General features: G+C 34.8%; 1 protein-coding gene across 1 annotated transcript in view; it reads right to left on the bottom strand.

Moving 5' to 3' along the window:
• The window catches only part of LOC127831375 (ubiquitin carboxyl-terminal hydrolase 19-like), a 75,106-nt gene that overhangs the window by 46,479 nt on the left and 5,516 nt on the right, over positions 1–23,111 (bottom strand). Inside the window, exons 2-14 of the mRNA XM_052356344.1 lie at positions 21,814–21,942; positions 20,213–20,340; positions 14,460–14,703; positions 13,583–13,629; positions 12,233–12,333; positions 7,210–7,281; positions 6,626–6,741; positions 6,196–6,425; positions 4,092–4,254; positions 3,665–3,798; positions 2,406–2,498; positions 1,654–1,830; positions 35–145 (exon numbers count right to left, since the gene is read on the bottom strand). Of these exons, the coding sequence (XP_052212304.1) occupies positions 35–145; positions 1,654–1,830; positions 2,406–2,498; positions 3,665–3,798; positions 4,092–4,254; positions 6,196–6,425; positions 6,626–6,741; positions 7,210–7,281; positions 12,233–12,333; positions 13,583–13,629; positions 14,460–14,703; positions 20,213–20,340; positions 21,814–21,942 (1,745 nt within the window). The remainder of the gene's footprint in view (positions 1–34; positions 146–1,653; positions 1,831–2,405; positions 2,499–3,664; positions 3,799–4,091; positions 4,255–6,195; positions 6,426–6,625; positions 6,742–7,209; positions 7,282–12,232; positions 12,334–13,582; positions 13,630–14,459; positions 14,704–20,212; positions 20,341–21,813; positions 21,943–23,111) is intronic.

Here is a 23,111-nt window from a genome sequence, read left to right on the forward strand (position 1 = left end):
GTATAACATGAATGAATAATACCTAAATACTCACCCTAATAGGTTTTTTGTATGGATCTTTCCACATGAAAGTCACTGGTAACAATCGCTTTTGCTTTGGCAAAGGTAACGATAAATAAAGGAATGGATCAAAAGTTATCGAAACCTGAAATATAACAAAATAGGTCCATTAATTGTTTTGAGTGTTTGCATGCACAATTTAAACGCTTCAAATGCATCAATTTCATGCATTTATATAGCGTTTTATATGAAGAGCATGTCTGTTTAATAAAAAGATAACATTTCTAAATGATTGTGAAATAAACATGGTCTTGATGATGTTCACGTTTCTCAATGTGTATCATGCACATTTCAGCAAATTATATATTATCATTTGGTTTATAAATTTCAATTTTAAATTTTACCTAACAAATAATTTACGTAATGCTGCATTATTTATATTAGTCTCCAAAAAAGTTCCAAACCATAACTGCTACAAGTTCTAGTAATCTTGTAACTATTAATGGTCCTAATTCCATTGTACTGGCAAAATAACAAGAGCACCGCATAACGGGTGCCAACGCTTGGCTGCGGGTGCAGTTTTGAATAAATGTAAGGTTGTCAGATTTTTTTTTATTTGATTTTTTTTAGAGGTCACAGTGACCTTGACCTTTGACCTAGTGACTCAAAAATAGGTGTGGCGTGTAGAACTCATCAAGGTGCATCTACATATGAAGTTTCAAAGTTGTAGGTGGAAGCACTGTGAATTTAGAGCAAATGTTAAGGTTTAAGCACGGCGGACGCCGAGCTGGCTATGACAATACCTCGGGTTTTCTCTGAAAACAGCCGAGCTAAAAATTAGTATATCCAATTTACTGGTCAATCAAGCAGAAGATAAATATCAGTACTGTAAACAACCTGAAATTTTTACAGGCCATGAGAGCCAGTATCCTGGAAATTATTTCAACAAATAAAGTTGACAAAATAATGAATGTTTTTTTAATGAAAGTTCAATCAAACAGCCTTCTGACAAATACGGTTGACATAGTATAAATGGTTTTAAAAGATAGTTCCACCAAACAGCCCTAAATTTTCTGAGTGTTCCAATCGCTTAAAAAATCCTGTAGCTAAAGGCCAAACACAATGACACAGAAAAGTGTGACAGTGCCAAATGAATATGAGCCTCGCACTGTGAAAAGGGAGTTTAATGCATGTGCGTATAGTGTTGTCCCAGATTAGACTGTGCAGTCTGAACAGGCTAATCAGGGACAACACTTTCTCCTTTTATTGTTTTTTATGTTTAAAGTAAGACTCTTCTTGACAAAAATCCAGTTAAGGGGTAAAGTGTTGTCACTGATAAACCTGTGCAGACTGCACAGGCTAAACTGGGACGACACATTTACCACATGCATTTAACCCTTTGAACGCTGGAACCGGATTTTGAAGCCTTTGCAAACAGTTTGGATCCAGATGAGACGCCACAGAACGTGGCGTCTCATCAGGATCCAAACTGTTTGCTATTCTGATAGCATTTTTTGAAAAAAAATCGAAGAAAATGCTAATTTTAGAAATTCAGCAGGCGACATTTTTGCAGACAACAAATTTCCCAGCATGCAAAGGGTTCAATTAACCCCGTTTTCTCAGAGCGCAATTCAAATGATGGCATCTCCTCACCTTCCCACAGACTGGGCAGACAAGCTTTGACTTGTACTGCCCCTGGAAAAGGTCCACAATGAAGGAGTTGTTACGGCGCCTGTGCACGTTCCAGGCCTCATCCGCTACCACCTCGTCTGGACGGCCCCTGTCTTCTACCGTCTCCGTATATGGCTTCTTCTTCACACGATTCAAGTCCTGAAGCAAATTGAGCTGATGTTGCTATTTTCATTTTATCTATAATGTTAATCAGCATGACACTTTCCCGTTTGATGGACTTTTTTCAAGGATGTGTCTTTTAAACAAATGTCAAGTGTAGGCAGACAGTATTATCTCTTATAACGCACGTGCAATAAGTCCAGTTTTCCCAAAACGATTATCATCTATATTTCATGCAATCATTTACTTAACATCCATACATGTTGCTGACATCTGACATTTAAAGACAATATACCATAGAAATAAATTGGCTCCAAGTTTCAAGACACCAAAATTGTGCACAATTGTAGAAAATGTTGAAGTTAAGAAATGCAATTAAGACCATGAGATTAATTCTACTTTGAATCATGAAAAAAAAAGTACAAACTTTTATACAATCAATATACTGATAAATTGAATTAATTGGAGATCATTAGGAGTTTAACCAGATGCTGTTCTGCTTTTCATAGAATCGAGTCAACAATATGTATAACAATTATTTGGATGTTAATAATAACATTAGTAAGCTAAAATATCTATTTTTGTGCAGTTTATTCATTGCTAAAACATGTTACCTCGTGTAAGCCGTCAAGAAGAAATGCCATGAATTCCTGCGCATCATGTTGAGCAAAACCAGTAAACTGACTGGCCTTTTGTGCCACAAGTTTCTGATAAATAAAATAAATACTATAGGCAACATATTAATGATAGTCAAAATGAGGGCAGGTTTAAAAGTAAATAGTGTAACTAAGAAAATCAATATTATTTAATGTTGAATCCAGAAGACTTATTCTTGACGAAAGACATAACAAAACAATAGATGTGTTTGTCAGAAACACAATGCCCCCTTTTGCGCCGCTTTGAAATAAAATTTCAATTTATCATTTGGCAAGGTTTAGAAATTATCTCCCTTTTAAAGCTAATTACTTCCCTTGGATTGTATTTTTTGACTTTTGACCTTGAAAGGAAGCCATTGACCTTGACCTTTCACCACTCAAAATGTGCAACTTCATGAGATACACATGCATGCCAAATATCAAGTTGCTATCTTCAATATTGCAAAAGTTATGGCCAATGTTAAAGTTTTGGGACAGACGGACAGTTCAACTGCCATATGCCACCCTACAGGTGGCATAAAAATAGGAAAGTCTAAGCTCATTTTACAAGTGCTTTAATAAAAAATATATATAAATAAATGATAAAACTCCTTTTTTAAAATATTAATGTCATGACCTTTAAAACACTCATTTAAATAAAAATAAAGTTGTTTACTGTGAATTGTGAACAAGAGGGCCAGAAAGGCTCAAAGTCGATCACCTGAGATAACAAGATATTATTGGGACAAATCTTCTGACCAAGTTTCATGAAGATCGGAAAATAAATGATGCCTCTAGAGTGTTAACAAGGTTTTACTATAGCCATATAAGGAAAAATGCCAAGCCCCTGGCGGCCATGTTTTTCAACCAACCGGCATCATTTTCGAACTTGTCCAAGATATTATTAAGATGAATCTTCTGACCAAGTTTCATGAAGATCAGACTATAAATGTGGCCTCTAGAGTGTTAACAAGATTTTACCATAGCCATATAAGGCTATAGTACAATAAATGTGGCCTCTAGAGAGTTAACAAGGCAAATGTTGACGCCGCACAACGCACAACGGACGACGCACGACAGACAAAAGGCAATCACAAAAGCTCACCATGAGCACGTTGTGCTCAGGTGAACTAAAAAAAACATGTGTATTCATCATAGTTAGGCATCGATGCAGTTCAGTTCTCTTAAATATTCTTATTTTCAAAGATCAAACTTGCAATCACAATAACTTGTCTCACCTTCAGTTTTGCAGGTGCATACGAGTAAAACTTTCCAGACCAAAGAACTTTGCAGAGCACTGCAAATGCCACTGCCAGTTTGCCACCACTACCAAGAACATTTTCTATGTTCAAATCCTTCTGAAAGTCTCCATCTAAAAATAAAACAGGTTTTGTACTCTTTAAATATGCATGATTTTCACAGGGAAGTACACTTTAAACACTAATTGTTAAATCTGCTAGTATAGCCTATGCTTTAAACTGAAACAACATTAATACAACTGTTGAGACATTTATTTAGATAAAAAGTTTCTTGAGAATTTAATGTTTGATATTTTAATTCAAAAAGCACTTTTACAAGTATCTCTAAAAACACTGGTATTCTACATGTCCACAGAGGGTTACAGATAATATTCAAGGCCACAAACACCATTTCAAATGTTTATACTCAGAAAGAAGTCCTTGAACTCCCTGATGTTGACCAGACACTGCAGGACCCCGTTCATAAAGCAGGTATTTCCCAGGTTCTCCAGTCCCGTGTAGCCAGGTGTCACCACCATCGCCTTCTCCTCTGCCTGGCTGCTAAGCGGCTGAACTTTTGCTGTTGGCTTCTGTTTGAAATGGGCAATTAATTATTTAATAAATAAATGCTTACTGTGAATTCCAGTTGATGCAAATTACCACTTTTTTCAATGTTACCAAATTGCTATTTTCTTTTTTTTTATTTTCAGCAAAAATCTGTGATAAACTTTTTGAAGGATTTGTTTTCAAAAAACAAACTTCAAAAGCACACTAGACGTGTTTATAATAATTCTTTTTTGTTCTTGGAACATAATTAGACATACAAATTACAAGAAAATGTCAAAGTGTTGGTACTTTGACATAAAAAAAATCCTTTGATAATACCATTCAACATTTATATCCCAAATATTCAAGCTAGGTGTCATTAACTCTGTTTTATCTCTTGAAGTCAAGGTACCTACTAAGAAGGTACATCATCATCACCATTATCATCATAAAAAAGCTTCAAAATGACACAGTGAGTGTATCTCTTAAATGCTTGTTATCATCTTCAGAATGAAGCAACTTCAACCTTTTTTAAAAAGGTTCAACTTGAGCCAAAATTACAGGCTTAATTAACACATGACAAGGCAGCCATATTTTTCAACTGACCATAACCATTTTCCAACTCAATATAAAAAGGGGTTTTCTGCTATGTAAAAAAAGCCATAAAACGGCCTCGCTCCAAAATTGTTAAAACAATCCCTATTTCCAAAAAGAAGTGTCTAATGATTATTATATCTCAATTTTATTTTATAAACATCTAAAAAATCATATCATTATAATTTATATGAATTCTTCCCAAAATGGCCAGAAAAAGGCCTAATGTGCCAATATTTGTTGAAAAAAAAATAATCGCAAAATTTGGTCCATTTTTGTCGCTCAGAAATTCCCAATTTTGCCATTTTATCCATTTAAAAATTCCCAATTTGACCTGACTTCCCACAATGGCTAGAAAAAAACCTGGAACTATTATGCCGCTCAAATTTCATAAAGACAATAAATGTGATTTCTAAAGAGTTATCAAAGTTTCACTATTGCTTTACAAGAAAAACTCCCCCCCCCCCTGGCAGCCATATATTTAAACAGACCAAAGCCATTTTTGAACTTATCTGAGATTTCATTCATTTCATTCATGTTCTGACCAAGTTTCAGGAAGATTGGACTAAACATGTGACAAAGTTCTTAGCTTTTGTTGGTGAACATATTTTTCACCTAACAACACCCTGTTTCTTAGTCAGATGTTACCTAACGAGTAGAAATAGAGAGTTAACACAGCTTCACTAAACCGCCCCCCTACCAGGCCACTAAGTTTTTTAATGGATCAGAATCAACTCGGCTGAGATATTTTAAGAACAAATGTTCAAACCAAGTTTAATTTTTATCCACGAAAACAATTGGAACTTCTAGAATGCTCACAAGGTTTTATTAAAGCCACATAAGGAAAACTGACACTGGGGGCCATGTTTTTCAAAGAACCTATTTACTTTTTAACTCGGCCAAGACAACATTAACACAAATTTTGTGACAAAATTTCATGAGGATTGGATAATAAATGTGACTTATTCACAAGTTTTTTTGTTATTAGATCAAGTGACCTAGTCTTCCAGATCCTCCAGTTTTGAACTCTGCCTAGATATCATAGGGACAAATGTTCTTGCAAGGTTTCCAAAAGATTGGACAATAAATGAGGCTAAGGTGAGCTGAAACCATGTTAATCTGCTTCTCTCTCCATTATTGTATAAAACCATTACCCATATGCAATCAGGCAAAACTAAGTTTTACTGCCCAATAAGCCATTATCACATACTAGTAGCTTATTTCAATGATTGCTTGTTCAGTATTTAATTTATCTGATTATTTAACCTTTTTGTATATGCAATATTTGTTTTAAAATATTAAGGTTCATGGTATTTATCATACATGCATTCCAGTAGAAGTTACTTTCATTTGATAAAATCTTTTGACAAAAAGGTTGAGCCTGCTGCTACCTGCAAAGACTCCTTGGAAGTAGAAGCTGAGAGCCCTCCATCAGGCGGCTTCTGGTTGAGGTTTTCCCTCGTTATGCTCTCCACCATCTCATTGAAAGCCAGATTGCCTCTCGACGGGCTGGAAAGGTTGCTGCTGGGGTTGTGATCATCAGTGCTGGTTCTCACTCTAGACTTAGTGTCCACAGACTGGATTGGTTCCCAGTCTGAGGAAGATGAAGAAACTGGTACCACTGCAAATACAATTGTGTTGGATATTATATTCTCTGCTCACCTTACTGTTTCTTTTAAGTGAACAAGCCCCGTTTATAACAGAACGCATTCTTTGCCAACAAAATTAAGCATGAAATATTTATTGATGGTGTTATACTGAAATAACATAACGTAAAAACAGAATGGAACATACTAACTTAAAATTGTTTTACAAGTATACCTGGCCTCATCAGATCCTCCAAATCTCCCCACCGCTTGAAGTCTTTCTTGAAAACAGTCAGTTCAATCAAAGTGTTTGAACATTTGAATGTGCATTTGTCCTTTACAATTTCTCCCCTGCAAAGAAGTGGTATATTGAAAGACAAATGTGAATGGCTTATTGTATTGATAAGTAATTTTATTTTATAACTCCAAGCTTTTTCTTTTAAACATTAGCAGTGGAGCGCATCATATGCTACTCTGCATAACTTAATCTAAATTTGCCATAATAATTACACATTATTAACATAATTTTAATTATGCCACAACAAATAAAGTGTGTTATGCTTTGCTTGAACAATAATGTATCATCACATTATGTAAAATAAATGGAATATATGAAATAAATGGAATACAGGCAGTCGTGAATGCATTAGTTAAACAATTGTTTATCTTGCATTTTACCTAAAACTCTACAGTATATATAAATCACAATTTTTCTGGTTAATTACTATAAGCAATAATTAAAAAAATAATTCAAAAAAGAAAGGAAAGGAAAAACAATAAATCAATAAGAAAATTGACAAGTTTGTATGTGGTTCTTACTTTAGATTAATCCTCCAAAGAAAGTTTGTTTCATCACCGCTACCAGGGTTGATCTCCAAAAACTTTGAGTTTCTGAATGCAGAAAGTTTAACAAGATGCTGTGTTCTATAAATGGATACACCCCCAAAGGTAGCATTATTAGAAATTAATTTGTAAGCACATTTGAAAAAGTCTTCTTTTAAAGTATGTCAATGTCAATGTTAAAAGTAAGTTCATGTAAAGTGGGTGTGTTGATAGTGTTCAAAGATATCATCGAGGTAAGTATCCAAAGCAGTTTTGATGTTATACAAAACATTCTATTTATACTCACCTTGCACTGACAAACGAACAAACTGAAAGACCTATTGCTATACACATTTTGTTTAAGTAAAACTGATAAAACTGTATTTTCAAAAATAAAACTTTGCAAGTCATTTCTAATGAACCATGAGATGCCCCTAGAATAAAATGATTTGAACATAGTGTGTAAACAAGATACAAATAGTCAGCATTGCAGACACCACAAAACCTGCTAATGAATAGCCTGACAAAGTTTCTGACAGAATCTTAATGTCTGTCAGATGGTTCTAACATCTGTCATAAACCATAACACGAGCACCACATAAAGGTTGTCAACGCTCGGCTGCGGGTGCAGTTTTGAATAAAAAGCTTGTCAGATTTTTTTAGAGGTCACAGTGACCTTGACCTTTGAACTAGTGCATGTAGAACTCATCAAGGTGCATCTACATATGAAGTTTTAAAGTTGTACATGGAAGTACTTTGATTTTAGAGCAAAATGTAAAGGTTTTAGCACGACACGGACGACACGACGAGCTGCCTATGACAATACCTCGGGTTTTCTCCGGAAACAGCTGAGCTAAAAATGATCTTTGAAGAACATATATGACTGATTAAAATAATTTTAAATATTACAAACAAATGTACTAGCTAATTTGGACAGATGCAAGTCTTATTTAGTGCCTTGCAAAATCATATATTGGCTGAATTTGTTTCAACTTATATCCAGAAGATCTAAAAAAACACACATAAAATTCTGGTCTTGAAAACAAGTGAATTAAATAGTCCTTCTTTTGTTACTGGAATGTCAGTTTTTATTACCAGTCACCAAAAAATTGAGAACATTCTATTAGAAAAACTATATTCTAACAAGATGTGTTTGTGAAACACTATGTCCCCATATATTTGACCTTTGACCTTGAAGGATGACCTTGACCTTTTACCACTCAAAATGTGCAGCTCCATGAGATACACATGCATGCCAAATATCAAGTTGCTATCTTCAATATTGCAAAAGTGTACATTAAATGAGCGATTTTGACCCATATATTTGACCTTTGACCTTGAAGGATGGCCTTGACCTTTCACCACTCAAAATGTGCAGCTCCATGAGATACACATGCATGCCAAATATGAAGTTGCTATCTTCAATTTTGCAAAAGTTATGGCAAATGTTAAAGTTTGACGCAAACAAACAAACAAACACACAAAGCAACAAGCCAACAAACAGACAGGGCAAAAACAATATGTCAGGGCTCGACATTAAAGGTAGTCCAACTGTCCGGGACAACCAAATTGTTAGTCCGGACAAGTAAATAAAGAATTTGCTAGTCGACGGGACAAGTGGTCATTATAATTGTAGCCTTTATTTCTGTGGAGATATCACTCAACTTTTCCGAGTATATTTTCTATACGTTTAATCGTCAAAGCCCGAGATATTCCGATAGTTCCATGTGATAGATGTACTACACTGTACTGTTCACAAGGGAAGGAACCCTTAACATTTTTTTTCTTTGCCAAGATAACAAGAATATTCTCCCTTGTAAAGAATATGCATTTTACGACACCGGTACACACTGATCTTACAGACAATTATCGTAGTGACGTCATCTCTATGTATAGAATGATTTTGTTTTTTAAAATATCAGTTAAGTACTGTACATATACATCACTTTTAACATTTTCTGTTTTATGGTGGCAACACACAAGTTTTTGTCAGGTATTATGGCTTTGTATAATGTTTAAAAATCAATAATCTTGAGTTTTCCTGTTATTCTAGTCAGTTCTTTTTGTATTGTTTACATGTATTTTGAACGATTCAAGTCTTTATGATTTGAGCATTTTGTATTATTTCATTATTTTGCAAAGTACTGAGCAGAATAAGATATAATGGTCAGGACAAGTTGCTTTTTGTTCAGGATAAGTGAAATTATGGTCTACTTGTCCAACTGGACAAGTGGCTTCAAAAGTTAATGTCGAGCCCTGTATACACTATAGTGATGGGGGACATAAAAATAGCAACATTTGTGCCTTTCCTTAAAGAATTTGTAAATAAAGCCCATAACCACATGTCAGAAACTTACAATGCTGATCACTATTTAAAGATAGCCAATGAGAATGCCTATATTCGTGGGAAACCAGTTCTACTATTATTAAGAGAGAGATAGGCAATTGATGTCATGAATCATAATAATTGGGTGGAAAAAGAACACAGTTTCTATCTTGTGTTCTCTTAATAATATTTGCAATATATTTTGAAAATTTTGCTGTCTGACAGAAAGAGTGATGATCTGCAAGAAACAAGAGTTCTGTAAACTGTTTGACTTTCCGATGGTTTTCGTGGTGTCTGGCAGTGTATTATTTTAAAACATATACATTATGACATTGAATTCTTTATAATGAAATAATAATTTTACAAACAAGAGCACCGCATAACGGGTGCCACGCTCGGCTGCGAAAGCTTGTCAGAATTTTTTTTTTTCAAGAGGTCACAGTGACCTTGACCTTTGACCTAGTGACCTAACAAGAGATGTGTTTATCAGAAACACAATGCCCCCTACTGTTGAAATAAAATTTATATTTATCATTTGGCAGGTATAGAAATCATCTCCCTTTAAAGGTTATTACTTCCCTTGAATTTTGTCCAATCCAACCGGGGGTGGGGGGGGGGGGGTTGGGGGGGGGGAGGGTCTCACAGTCAATTATGACCATGTCAAACATCACTGACAACCAAGGCCTGTGGTTAAAAAGAGATCATAACCAGAGTTGATCATGTATCTATGGACACAGGTATGTAATGAACATCAAAGAAATTATAATTTTATCATTTAAAAAATAACTTTGACAAAACAATCATTTTGGTTATAAATAATCAAAATAATAAATATGTACATTAACTGTGAAAAGAACTTCAATTCTTGGTAAAGAAATATATAATATGAGATTTATAATTATATAAATTATTTTCCTTGAAAATAATTGTCTCTAACAAATCTCTATTTTTAGTAGCAAATAATTTAAAGCCACTACTGTGACTGTAGATTCACCACTCAAAATGTGCAGCTCCATGAGATACACATGCATGCCAAATATATAAAGTGGCTATGTTCAATATTGAATAATTTTCTCCCTTTTTAAAGCTTATAACTTCCCTTAAATCTGTATTTTTTACCATAGACAGTAAAGGATGACCTTGACCTTTACCACAATGTGTCTGTAAGAAACACAATGCCGCCTGTGTGTGTTTCAGAGTTTATTTACAGGTCCTACTGGCCTCTTCACGAGGTTACGGTAGCCCGACCTGACACAATACCGCCTACTGCGCTGCTTTGATTTATTTAACAAAAATATATACGTGGGCAGGTCAGATACATGTAACTATGTCCATTTAAAGCTTATTACTTCCCTTGACTTTGTTTTTTCGACCCTAGACCGTGAAGGATGATGTTCACCTTGAAATTTTACCACTCAAAATGTGCAGCTCCATGAGATACACATGCATGCCAAATATCAAGGTGCTATCTTCAATATTTAAAAAGTTATGGCCACTGTTAAGGTTTTAGCACGACGCCTACGGCGCACAGCGGATAACGAGCTGGCTATGACAATAGCTTGGGTTTTCTCCGAAAACAGCCTCACTAAAAATACATATTCAGTGAATTGATATCCGCTGCCAAATACATTTGGTTTATGGATGGGTGCAAAACTCTTGATATACGGTATAATCCTTAAAAAATTAATTGAAGGGTCATTGTTTTTTTATGCATTGCAATTCCACTATCTACACACAAATTAAGTTTTGTATTGAAATCTTGTATATGAGACATTGATCTGAAAAGTTACATCAAACAAAATCAACAAAGGACAATGACACTTATTTAAGAAAGTGTAGGGTTATGATTCTTGTGAAAAGAAATGCTCCTATTTGATATTTATACACCCATGAAGTTATGTGTGGAAATCTAGTAGAGTATCTGAGATATAGCCCTGAAAAGTAACATCATACAAAATACAAAAAAGGCAAAAACTCTTATTTAAGAAACAGTAGGGTTATGCTTCTTAAGCATGGCACTTCTCCACTTTATATAAATACATGAAGTTTCATGTTAAAAACTTGAATTGTTAACTATCTGAGATATAGCCATGAAAAAATACATCAAACATAAAAAACAAAGGACAATATCTCTTATTTGAGAAGGTGTAGGGTTATGGTTCTTGTGAATGGCACTTCTGCTTACTTATATCTCTACGTCCATGAAGTTTCATGTTGATATATTAGATAGTTTCTGAGATATAGCATTAACAAGAAATGTGTTTGTCAGAAACACTATGTCCCCTACTGTGCCGCTTTGAAGCTATATATTTGACCTTTGACCTTAAGGATGACCTTGACCTTTCACCACTCAAAATGTGCAGCTCCATGGGATACACATGCATGCCAAATATTAAGTTGCTATCTTCAATATCGCAAAAGTTATGGCAAATGCTAGAGTTTGACGCAAACAAACACACAAATGAACAGACGGGGCAAAAACAATGTGTTCCCCACTATAGTGGTGGGGGACATACAAAGTTTGTGACAGACGGACAGACTGACCAACGGACTGACTGACAAAGCCAATTATGTATTCCTCTGCAAGGGATAACAATAACAGTATTATCATTTTAAAACATTATGATTTCTAGTATAAACTTCAGCTGAACTTCCTAATGTATTGTAAACTAACAAAACCCAAAATATTCTCACCTGGATTGAAACTTCACTTTTAAAGTCTTGGTGTCAAACTGTACCTTCAGACTATCTTTAACCACTTCTTTCACATAAATGTGCACTGTTATCTTATCATCCTGCAACAAAATATTCAAGCACAAGTAAAATATACAAGCAATATATTTAAGCAAAACGTTTAATTAAAACATAAATCTTTAATTAATTTGTAATGTTATATTCTGTGTAAACTTGCTATTACTTCTATGGTCTTAACTATTAAAGAATGCAAAATCATAACTTTTCCAGAGGTCAACTGTTCTGCTATATTGAATTATATTAGAATTGAAATCAATGGTATATAATATGCAAATAAGAGAATTTATTCTAAGATCCCAAAGTCTTTCTTTTTTTGTATACTTAGTAACAAACGCTATCTTTGGACAATGTTGCTTTCATAATATACACATTCTGACATAATGCCAACAAACGGATCAGTTGATAAGCTCAAACTAACATTAAAACTCAATTTTATCAATTTGATTTTGGAAATTTTAACATTAATAACCAAGAACAGACTAAAAATGTACAACTTACATGATAATGAAACAATTACCTATCTGTTCTTTAAATTGTTAAAATAATAAGCAGTCTCCCTATTTTATTTTATGCTTTTCGGTGGTTTATAGAGAAATATTAGTGAATTAAAACTGATAATTCACTGTTTCAAACCGTGAAAAATAACAGTGAACATATAATCGATAATATTCATTGCTTTACCACAACTAATTTTAGATATGTTTAGTTTCCCCATTGTGACCCCAAATTTTACAAAGGGCGACTACTCTGCATTGAATGTTTATAACAATATACGGATGAGCTTCCATTGAACATACATGTAATGACATTACGGAGCGCCCAATAGGGAATTAGATTGTCCTGAATGGCAAAAAAACAAGAAAAATCATTTGTATGCATAAAATAAAAATAAAATTTGTTCGATTCGGTGGAATATCGATTTTTATTCAATGTGATCATAGAAAACATATATTTTCACTCGTGGCTATTTTTCTATAATCACTCGTGAATTAAAATCGATATTCCACCAAATCCAACAAATATACTCTTATCTATTCTTCTAATATCCCCATAAAAGCCCCATAAACACACAAAATCACCAAATATTTTGCAAAATATTTCTAGCATTTTGTATTTCGTTTACTATGTTACCATACCACATCAAGCGTTAAAAATTTGGCTATTGCTTTAAGCAACACTTAATTTACCGAATATTTTACCAACAAATTGTTGATTTTGATTGTTAATGGGGCTTTAACACTGGTAATTGATTATTAATTCAAGATTATTTTAAAAGAACAATACGCATACCTTTTCCATAAAGTCATGTTTTACATGAGTTAGCTCTATCACACTTTCTGAAACAGAAATAAATAAATACAGTTAAAACACATTCTAACTTATGAAGTCATTATACAAAATTCTAATCAGGGATTTTTTTCTTATTAAGACCAGTTGATCAGTCCTGTAAAAGAACCGGTTCCCAATGACCCTTGAATCAATTCCCAAAATGCATCTGACCTTTCCCTGCAATTAAAAAGAAGGCCATAAGCCCTAAGGCGTTCACCAGACTTCTGAAGGAACTTAACTATTCTGAGGAGGTGGAGTTCAGAAAAATTTAAGTACAAAAGGTATGAAAACAGAAGTAATAGGGAAAATGTTCTGACCAAGTTTCTTGAAGATTTGACTATTAATTGGCACTAGGATGTAAACAAAGCAAATGTTGGCGATGCACGATGCATGAACGACAAAAGGCAATTGGAAATGCAAACCATGAGAAGGTTGTACGCATGTAGGCTAAAAATGTAGAAATCAAAATCATAATTTACATATTTTGCTTCATTAGATTGAATTAAAGATACAAGTATAAATAATTCAAAAATGAAAGTTTACACATTTTAACAAATTTCCAAAAGTTTTTTTAAGCCTAATTTTTACCAATCTGGTGTTTTCAAAAGCCAAATAATGCAGTACCGACTTTTAATTCTACATGTATTGCCATCTTGATTTCTGCCAAATAAGATATAACTGTTTAATAAAGTGATAACAAACTGACTTTAAAATGTAATCAAACTGTTTTTTCATTTAAATTAGCCTGAAAGTAATGTCATTAAAAGTCTGTTTGAAACATTCCGGTCAATTAAAAAATCTTGATAAATGTTAACACAAAGAAATGCTTTTTTTATACCTTCATCTTTAACAAACTTTTCTTCACTATCATCAACTGATTTATCAGAAACATCTTCATGTGATTCATCTCTGATGTCAGTGCTACCGCTACTGGCTTGGGGTATGGCCAGGCCATGTCCATTGGAGTAAGACCGGGGCACATCCACAATGTCGCAGGAAGCATCCTCCATCTTGCAGTCAGCAACATTTGGTAAAGAAATATTGGTCTGGTCTACATCAGTTGGAAGAGAGACTGTTTCTCTCTGGCGTAAGATATGCAAGAAACACGAGTGTTAAAAAGCATAAGAAAGAAAAGAATGGCAATGTAAGAAGTATATAAGTTTACCATCAACTATGTAGCTACTTCTGCTAATGAGATAAAGGGATGGTCAACAGCAAATTTTTAGCAGAAATACATAGAAAGAAACTAATTTAATTTTTTTTTAGACCACTTAAAGACCACTTAGCAACCATGAGGTCACGGGTTCGATCCTCACCGTGGCTGCGCTATTTAGATCTCCCCCAAAAGACACCAAGTACTGGTTCCAGGCCCATGCAGGAAATGGACTAGAGAGCGTTTATATAAACCTTAAGCTTTCGATGCTTGAGCTAAAATAAATAGGTTTAAACTAAACAGGGCCTTGACGAGGGATTTTTTACAACAAAACTGCCCATAAGAGTTAATCTTATCACAGTGACCTTGACCTTTGAACTAGTGACCCAATGTCAAAAGGGGCCATCTACTGTCCAAGGACACTGCAGATTGGAACAAGAGGGCCTGAAAGGCCCAAAGTCGCTCACCTGAGATAACAAGATATTATTGGGACAAATCTGACCAAGTTTCATGAAGTTCGGAAAATAAATGATGCCTCTAGAGTGTGAACAAGGTTTTACTATAGCCATATAAGGAAAAATGCCCTGCCCCCTCGCGGCCATGTTTTTCAACCAACCGGCATCATTTTCAAACTTGTCCAAGATATTATTTAGATGAATCTTCAGACCAAGTTTCATGAAGATCAGACAATAAATGTGGCCTCTAGAGTGTTAACAAAATTTTACTATAGCCATATAAGGAAAAATGCCCCGCCCCTTGGCAGCCATGTTTTTCAAGCAAACGTAACCATTTTCGAACTCATCCAAGATATCATTGAGACCAATCTTCTGACCAAATTTCATGAAGATTGGACAATAAATGTGGCCTCTAGAGAGTTAACAAAGCAAATGTTGACGGCGCACGACGGACAAAAAGCGATCACAAAAGCTCACCACGAGCACGTTGCGCTCAGGTGAGCTAATAAGGAAAAATGCCCCGCCCCATGGCAGCAATGTTTTTCAAGCAAAGGTTACCATTTTCAAACTCATCCAAGATATCATTGGGACAAATCTTCTGACCAAGTTTCATATGATCGGAAAACAAATGTGGCCTCTAGAGTGTTAACAAGGTTTTACTATAGCCATATAGGGAAAAATGCCCCGCCCCCTGGCGGCCATATTTTTCAACCAACAGGCATCATTTTGGAACTCGTACACGAAATTATTGGGATGAATCTTCTGACCAAGTTTCATGAAGATTGGAAAATAAATGTGGCCTCTAGAGTGTTAACAAGATTTTACTAAAGCCATATATAGCCATTTAAGGAAAAATGCCCCGCCCCTTGGCAGCCATGTTTTTCAAGCCAAGGTTACCATTTCTGAACTCATCCAAGATATCATTGGGACTAATCTTCTGAGCAAGTTTCATTAAGATCGGAAATTTAATGTGGCCTCTAGAGTGTTAACAAGGTTTTACTATAGCCATATCAAGAAAAATGCCCCGCCCTATGTTAGCGTTTCGGATCGCCAAAATCGCCAAAGGCGATTGAATCTTTCAGCTGGCGATTAAAGTTTAAAATGTAAATGAAATAGGCGATTGCAAAAAAACCCTGATATTTCTCTATAAGTATATAATATTCCCTACTTATAAAAAGAAATCGGTGAAGATTTCCAAATGTAATCGCCATAAAAGCTCCAGGTGGTAATAGATAGTCCATTGATAAGAGATTATCGGATTCCCGTATCGTATATTCAAGCCACATAACACAGTCGTGTATGCTGACAGATGCATCACGGGAAATTTTCGGGTAACTTTCCAGTCGCCAAACTGTGATACATGTATTTAACGTCCAATCGGTTACGAGAATGTTTATGGAGGCGGAGTTATATAGCAATTATTATTTTTGATTGACGTGTGTCACAGAGTAAGCGTTTATCGCAGGTTTATTAACAACGAATCACAGTTGTAGCATTAATACGTGATATAAAACCGGTAAATAAAGCAGTACATTAAAGGCGGTTTCGGGCATCATCATCACAATTATTTACCGTACTGTTTAAAACAATCATTAATTATGAGAAGTTAATTGCAATTGTTGAGCAGTGTAAAATTACTTACGGGGAGTAAGTTGTGAAAAACAAAACCCGTTAAAATTTGTTGCGGTAACAAATTAAATTCAGTGCATGTATATTTTATCATGTCAATTTGTAAAACTGATTTACACAGTTTTTTTACAGCCACGTGATAATAACTATTCACTATGCACTAATACCGGTATGCCATGTAAAACCCATGTTATAAGAAAGAGCGCGAAATTATTGCTGTCGTCTGCAATGCCAAGTTCTACGCATGCAAAGCATGCTTTTTTAATAACAGACGATGTGTAACTAAATATAGCCTAGCCGCTCAGTACATGCAGTATTTAAGACTTACAAATTTACCTGTACGTTTGAATAAATTATCTTTTGCAACTTTGGAAAAATATGTCAATTCAAGAATACATTGCAGTAAATGTATTTTTCAAGAATCAAGAAGCACCAGACTACGGCAAAAATTATTGGGAGAAGGGGGGGGGTGGCGAATAGGAGTTACGCAAGACCCACGCAATCAAAGACCGGGGCATATCTGAAAGTTCTAACATTGTATACCGTTTATGCCAGTGCATGAGAATAAATATAAATGAAAAATAAAAAAAACATGAAATTATTTGATTTCAGGTAACAAATGATTTATTTAAATGTGACTTCATTGATAATTTAATACAGTCATTGTTGATACCTATAGATTCATGATAATGATTATGTCGTTCATTGAGCAAATGAGGTTATAATGTGGGTCGTTATCGTAGTGCTGAAATTTGGCTACTAATTTTTTTTCCTTAGCGCCAACCTAGGCCACGCCCCCTGGTGGCCATGTTTTTAACCAACCGGCATCATTTTCTACTATAGCCATGTATAGCCATATAAGGAACAAGAGGGCCTGAAAGGCCCAAAGTCGCTCACCTGAGATTTAAAGGAACTGACCTGTTCTGTGCAGCCCAAGATGTCATTAGAACAATATGTTCTTACCAACTTTTATGACTAGTGAACACCCTGGCAGCCACGTTTTTCAACAGACCAGAACCATTTTCATACACATCCAAGATATCATTTAAACAAATATACTGACAAAGTTTGCAAAGAGATTCATAAGTCTATATAAGGAAAAATGCCCCGCCCACTGGTGGCCATGTTTTTCAAGCAACTGGAACCCCTTTCGAACTTGTCTAAAATATCCTTGGGACAAACGTTCTGACAAAGTTTCATGATGATCGTACAATAAATATGGCATCTAGAGTGTTAACACGGTTTAACTATAGCTAAATAAGGAAAAATGCCACGCCCCCTTGGCGGCCATGTTTTTCCACCAACCGGAACCATTTTTGAACTCATCCAAGATATCATTGGGACAAATCATTAGACCAAGTTTCATGATGATCAGACAATAAATGTGGCCTCTAGAGTGTTAACAAGGTTTTACTAAAGCATGATATATAGCCATATTAGGAAAAATGCCCTGCCCCCTGATGGCCATGTTTTTTAAGCAACCGAAACCATTTTCGAACTCATCCAAGATATCATTAGGACAAATCTTCTGACCAAGTTTCATGAAAATCAGAAAATAAATGTGGCCTCTAGAAGTGTTAGCAAGGTTTTACTATAGCCATATAAGGAAAAATGCCCCGCCACCTGGCAGCCATGTTTTTCAACCAACAAGCATCATTTTTGAACTCCTCCAAGATAATGTTGGGGTGAATCTTCTGACCAAGTTTCATGAAGATCGGACAATAAATGTGGCCTCTAAAGTGTTAACAAGATTTTACTATAGCCATATAAAGCCATATAAGGAAAAATGCCCCGCCCCTTGGCAGCCATGTTTTTCAAGCAAATGTAACCATTTTTGATTTCTTCCAAGATATCATTGAGACCAATCTTCTGACCAAATTTCATGAAGATTGGACAATAAATGTGGCCTCTAGTGTTCACAAGGTTTTACTATAGCCATATTTAGCCATATAAGGAAAAATGCCCTGCCCCTTGGCAGCCATTTTTTTAAGCAAACAAAACCATTTTCAAACTCATCCAAGATATTATTGATGACCAATCTTCCGACCAAATTTCATGAAGATTGGACAATAAATGTGGCCTCTAGAGTGCTAACAAGGTTTTACTATACATGTAGCCAAATAAGGAAAACTGCCCTGCCCCCTGGCGGCCATGTTTTTTCACTGATCTGGACCATTTTCGAACTCGTCCAAGATATCAATGAAACCAAAGTTTTGACCAAGTTTCATGATGATTGGACAAAAATTGTAACTTCTAGAGTGTTCACAAGGTTTCTCTATAGCCATATAAGGAATACTGCCTTGCCCCCTGGCGGCCATGTTTTTCAACAGACCAGAACCATTTTTTAACTCAACCAACATATCATTTAGACAAACATTTTGACAAATTTACATGAAGATTGGGCATCAAATGTGACTTCTACAGTGTTCACAAGGTTTTTCTTTTTTTTTTACCTAGTGACCTAGTTTTTTAACCACCATGACCCAGTTTCGAACTCAGTCGAGGTATCTATGGGACAAATGTTCTGACCAAATTTCATGAAGATCAGACAATAAATGTGGCCTCTAGAGCGTTCACAAGGCAAAATGTTGACGACGGACGACGCACGACAGACAAAAAGCGATCACAAAAGCTCACCATGAGCACGTTGTGCTCAGGTGAGCTAAAAATACCCCGCCCCATGTTTTTCAAGCAAACGTAACCATTTTTGAACTCATCCAAGATATCATTGAGACCAATCTTCTGACCAAATTTCATGAAGATTGGACAATAAATGTGGCCTCTAGAGAGTTAACAAGGCAAATGTTGACGCCGCACAACGCACGACGGACAAAAGGCGATCACAAAAGCTCACCATGAGCACGTTGTGCTCAGGTGAGCTATAAATCAAGCCAGTTGGTCAAACCGTTCACAAGTAATTGATCAGAAACAATTTTCACTCTTAGTGTGACAGTGACCTTGACCTTTGATCCAGTAACCCCAATTTCAAAAGGGGTCATTTACTGGAAAAGGCCAATGCACATGCAGGGCTCCCTCTTGTTCAAATGTTTCTGTAGCCAAATTTACAATTTTATGTCTTAATTATTATTTTGGATATTTTATTGGCGATAAATGTAGAAAACCTTGTAGCCAAATGGAGTTTTTTGTAGCCAAAATTCCTTATTTGTAGCTAATTTGGTGAATGGCAGAGAAAGCCCTTCACATGGGAAGTATCAAGCCAATTTGTCAATTCGTTCACAAGTTATTGATGGGATATGAACTGTCTACTGACAGACAGACTGACCGACATCCAGCAAAACAATACGCCCCATTTTTTTTCGAAGGGGGCATAAAAATAAAAAAACACTTGCATACCTCAAGTCTGTTCCATTTTTTACACAATTTCTTTTTCATGTGCAATGTAATTCTCTGCTTTTTCACCTTGACTTGGCTTTTTTCTCTGCATATTTCAGCAAAGAATGGTATTGTCAGTGTTTGGCCATCTATAATGTTCAAAAATTAAGCCAAAAGTCACTTATCCTTGTGTAGGCAAAAAATATCATGCCTGTATAAAACAAGGCAGAAAATGTGTCATTCAACTCAGCCGTCTAGGGATTAGCCTCAATTAAATTACTTTAATATTACTAGTACAAAACTTAGACAGACTTTGTCCATGACAAATCATGAACAAGAAGATACATAATAAAAATAATTCAAAGAACTTACAGACTTTCTTGGAGATTGACTGTCAATAATTTGATAAAGAATGCAACATGTAATAATATTTACACTGATTCTAATTGACTCTTAACATTCAACAGGGGTTTTCAGCACTTTCTGCGCCTCCGGAAAACGGAGGCATTCCCAAAGCAAACGGACCTGATCCCAAACAAAAATAATAAAAAATATTCCCAATTTCCCCCAAAAAATTATATATTTTTTTTTATAGAAAATAGTGTCTTATGACTTATGATTTTTAGATTATAAATGTTCCAACTCGTCCAGCTGATGTGTATCATACCATCAAGCACTGCTGTGGTTGAGCGAGGATTCAGCACCATGAACCTGCTGTGCTCCCCATTACGCAGCACATTCACAAAAACTAAACTTACTCATCTGATGCTTACCTGCATTGAAGGTCAAAATAACAAATTAAAACAAATTTATTTGTTGAAACTCTGACATATTTAAGCATGATAAATTCACAAAGTTTTCCCAAAATGAGCCGTTTCATCTAAGCAAAATTCCCAAAATGGGCAATTTTGTCGATAAAAAATTCCCAATTTGGTCAGACACCTTTTCCCAAAATAAGCAGAAAAACCTGTAAAAAAAAATAATATTTCACAAGTACCCATAAATATGTCTATATGTATCAGTTTCGAATTCAATGATACCAGGACTCCTTATCAACATGGACAAAGCCAAATTAGCCATCCTTAAATAACATGAGACAATATAAATTGTGTTATCCTTTAATACTTTGCATCAAATTAAAACCAGTGTTTTTTCACCATTTCAGGAAATGGAGCCTAGGCTCTTTAGATTCAGATAACTTGCCTTGACTAAAATTGCGAGTTGTTTTATTTGCTAACAAAAAATACATAATTTAGAATATAAGTGTTTTCAATATTTGCTATGGTTCAAATAATAGAGCTAACTATAGGGAGATGAGTGTTGTGATTTGTTGTGTTTTTTTAGAAATCTTCCAATTGGGAAATATATAATGTCAGTCATTTATAAAAATTCTGAACGGGCTAAATTTTCAGCCCTCCTCCCTTTTGACTAAAATTGGTAAACTTAGTTGTTTTACTGCTGGCAAATACTATAAAATATAGAATAAGAATTTGCTATTGTTTCTTCAGTTAATTTACTAAGGCTAAACTCATAGGGCTGGAAAGGGAAATGAATTGAATGTTGGAACAAAATGAGTTGAATTATTATTGATTTAAACTTTATTAAAATGTTTTCATTTTTACCAGGAAGCTTCACAACTACATCACTGTCAGCAAATGCCACATCCAGCATTGAAGCTTGATTCTCGTTAAATCCTTCAACTTTCAGCCGCACAGTAAGATCATCATTCGACTCTGTCCATGATTGGGAAACTAAAAAAAAAGTATAAATTTTTATCTTTTCTCAAAATAAATAGGCAATACACATTTACTTTTTATGAAGAGTTATTACCGTACAGGTACTATTTTATTGCAGTATTACTGATTTCATATTCAGATTTAAGATTAATGCTATTTTATTAATGTAAGCAGTTAACTGTTTAAAGTTATTTAAGCCACATGGTGAAAAAATATGAAACCATTTTGGGAATGGAACCAAGCCCCTCTAGTGAGCTTTCCAGTCTGTTCATTATTCACAAGAAAAAATATTTCTGACAAAAATTAAAGCAAAATTTCATTTGTCTTTATAAACTGGTATAACAAGTTTTGGGCTGTCCGGCTAGCACAGTGGTGAGTGGTTGGTACACTCACTTCTCATCTTGGCCACCCACATTCAATTGACCAGTCGCCAAATTATCGATCGCTCCGCCCACATAGTCACGTGGTCTAGTGATAAGAAAACTCCGACAAGCAGATCGCAATTATAGCGGATTACGTGAGCGAAATACTATAATTGTAACGAGGTATCATGCTCTCTTTTCTATAATATAAATTATTAAAGTCGCACAGTAAACTAAACTGATTTGTAAAACTTTAATACAATCATAAATGCTTTAGAGAAAAATGGCGTAATCAAAATAAATTAGTTAACGGCAGACTGACTATCAGAAACGTTACTTATACATAATATAGGAAGTTGATGAAAATCCGTTGTAAAAATGAGCATTCATTGTATATTGATTTTGAACTTGTATTAAATCGTCTGACAGTGAATCCGGTGGCTATTCATATTTAATTTTGAAAATATTTTTATTAAATGCAAATGACACATCCATATCATGATGGGGTTTTTGTTTATTACAAATGTTTAGATCTTTGATTTATTGTGTTTTTTTTTTAAAAGACACCGATTTTTTTATTTAGATATAAATTTAATTTTGATTGTAACCATAATTTAATACAGGCCTAATTTCGTGGTTTCATTAACAGATAGTCTAATATGCATTTTATTTCATTTATTTTTAATGCGAACCTGTTACATTTCACTATCGAAAAATGAAATGTTGGTATCACGGTGCTGTTCACGAACATTCGAATTGAATACATTTAGCATATTATGCATGTCTTTATTTATAACAAGATGGCCCTTATATGTTAATTGC

The sequence above is a fragment of the Dreissena polymorpha genome, chromosome 5 (assembly GCF_020536995.1).
Source record: "Dreissena polymorpha isolate Duluth1 chromosome 5, UMN_Dpol_1.0, whole genome shotgun sequence".
In the NCBI taxonomy this organism is placed as follows: Eukaryota; Metazoa; Mollusca; class Bivalvia; order Myida; family Dreissenidae; genus Dreissena; species Dreissena polymorpha.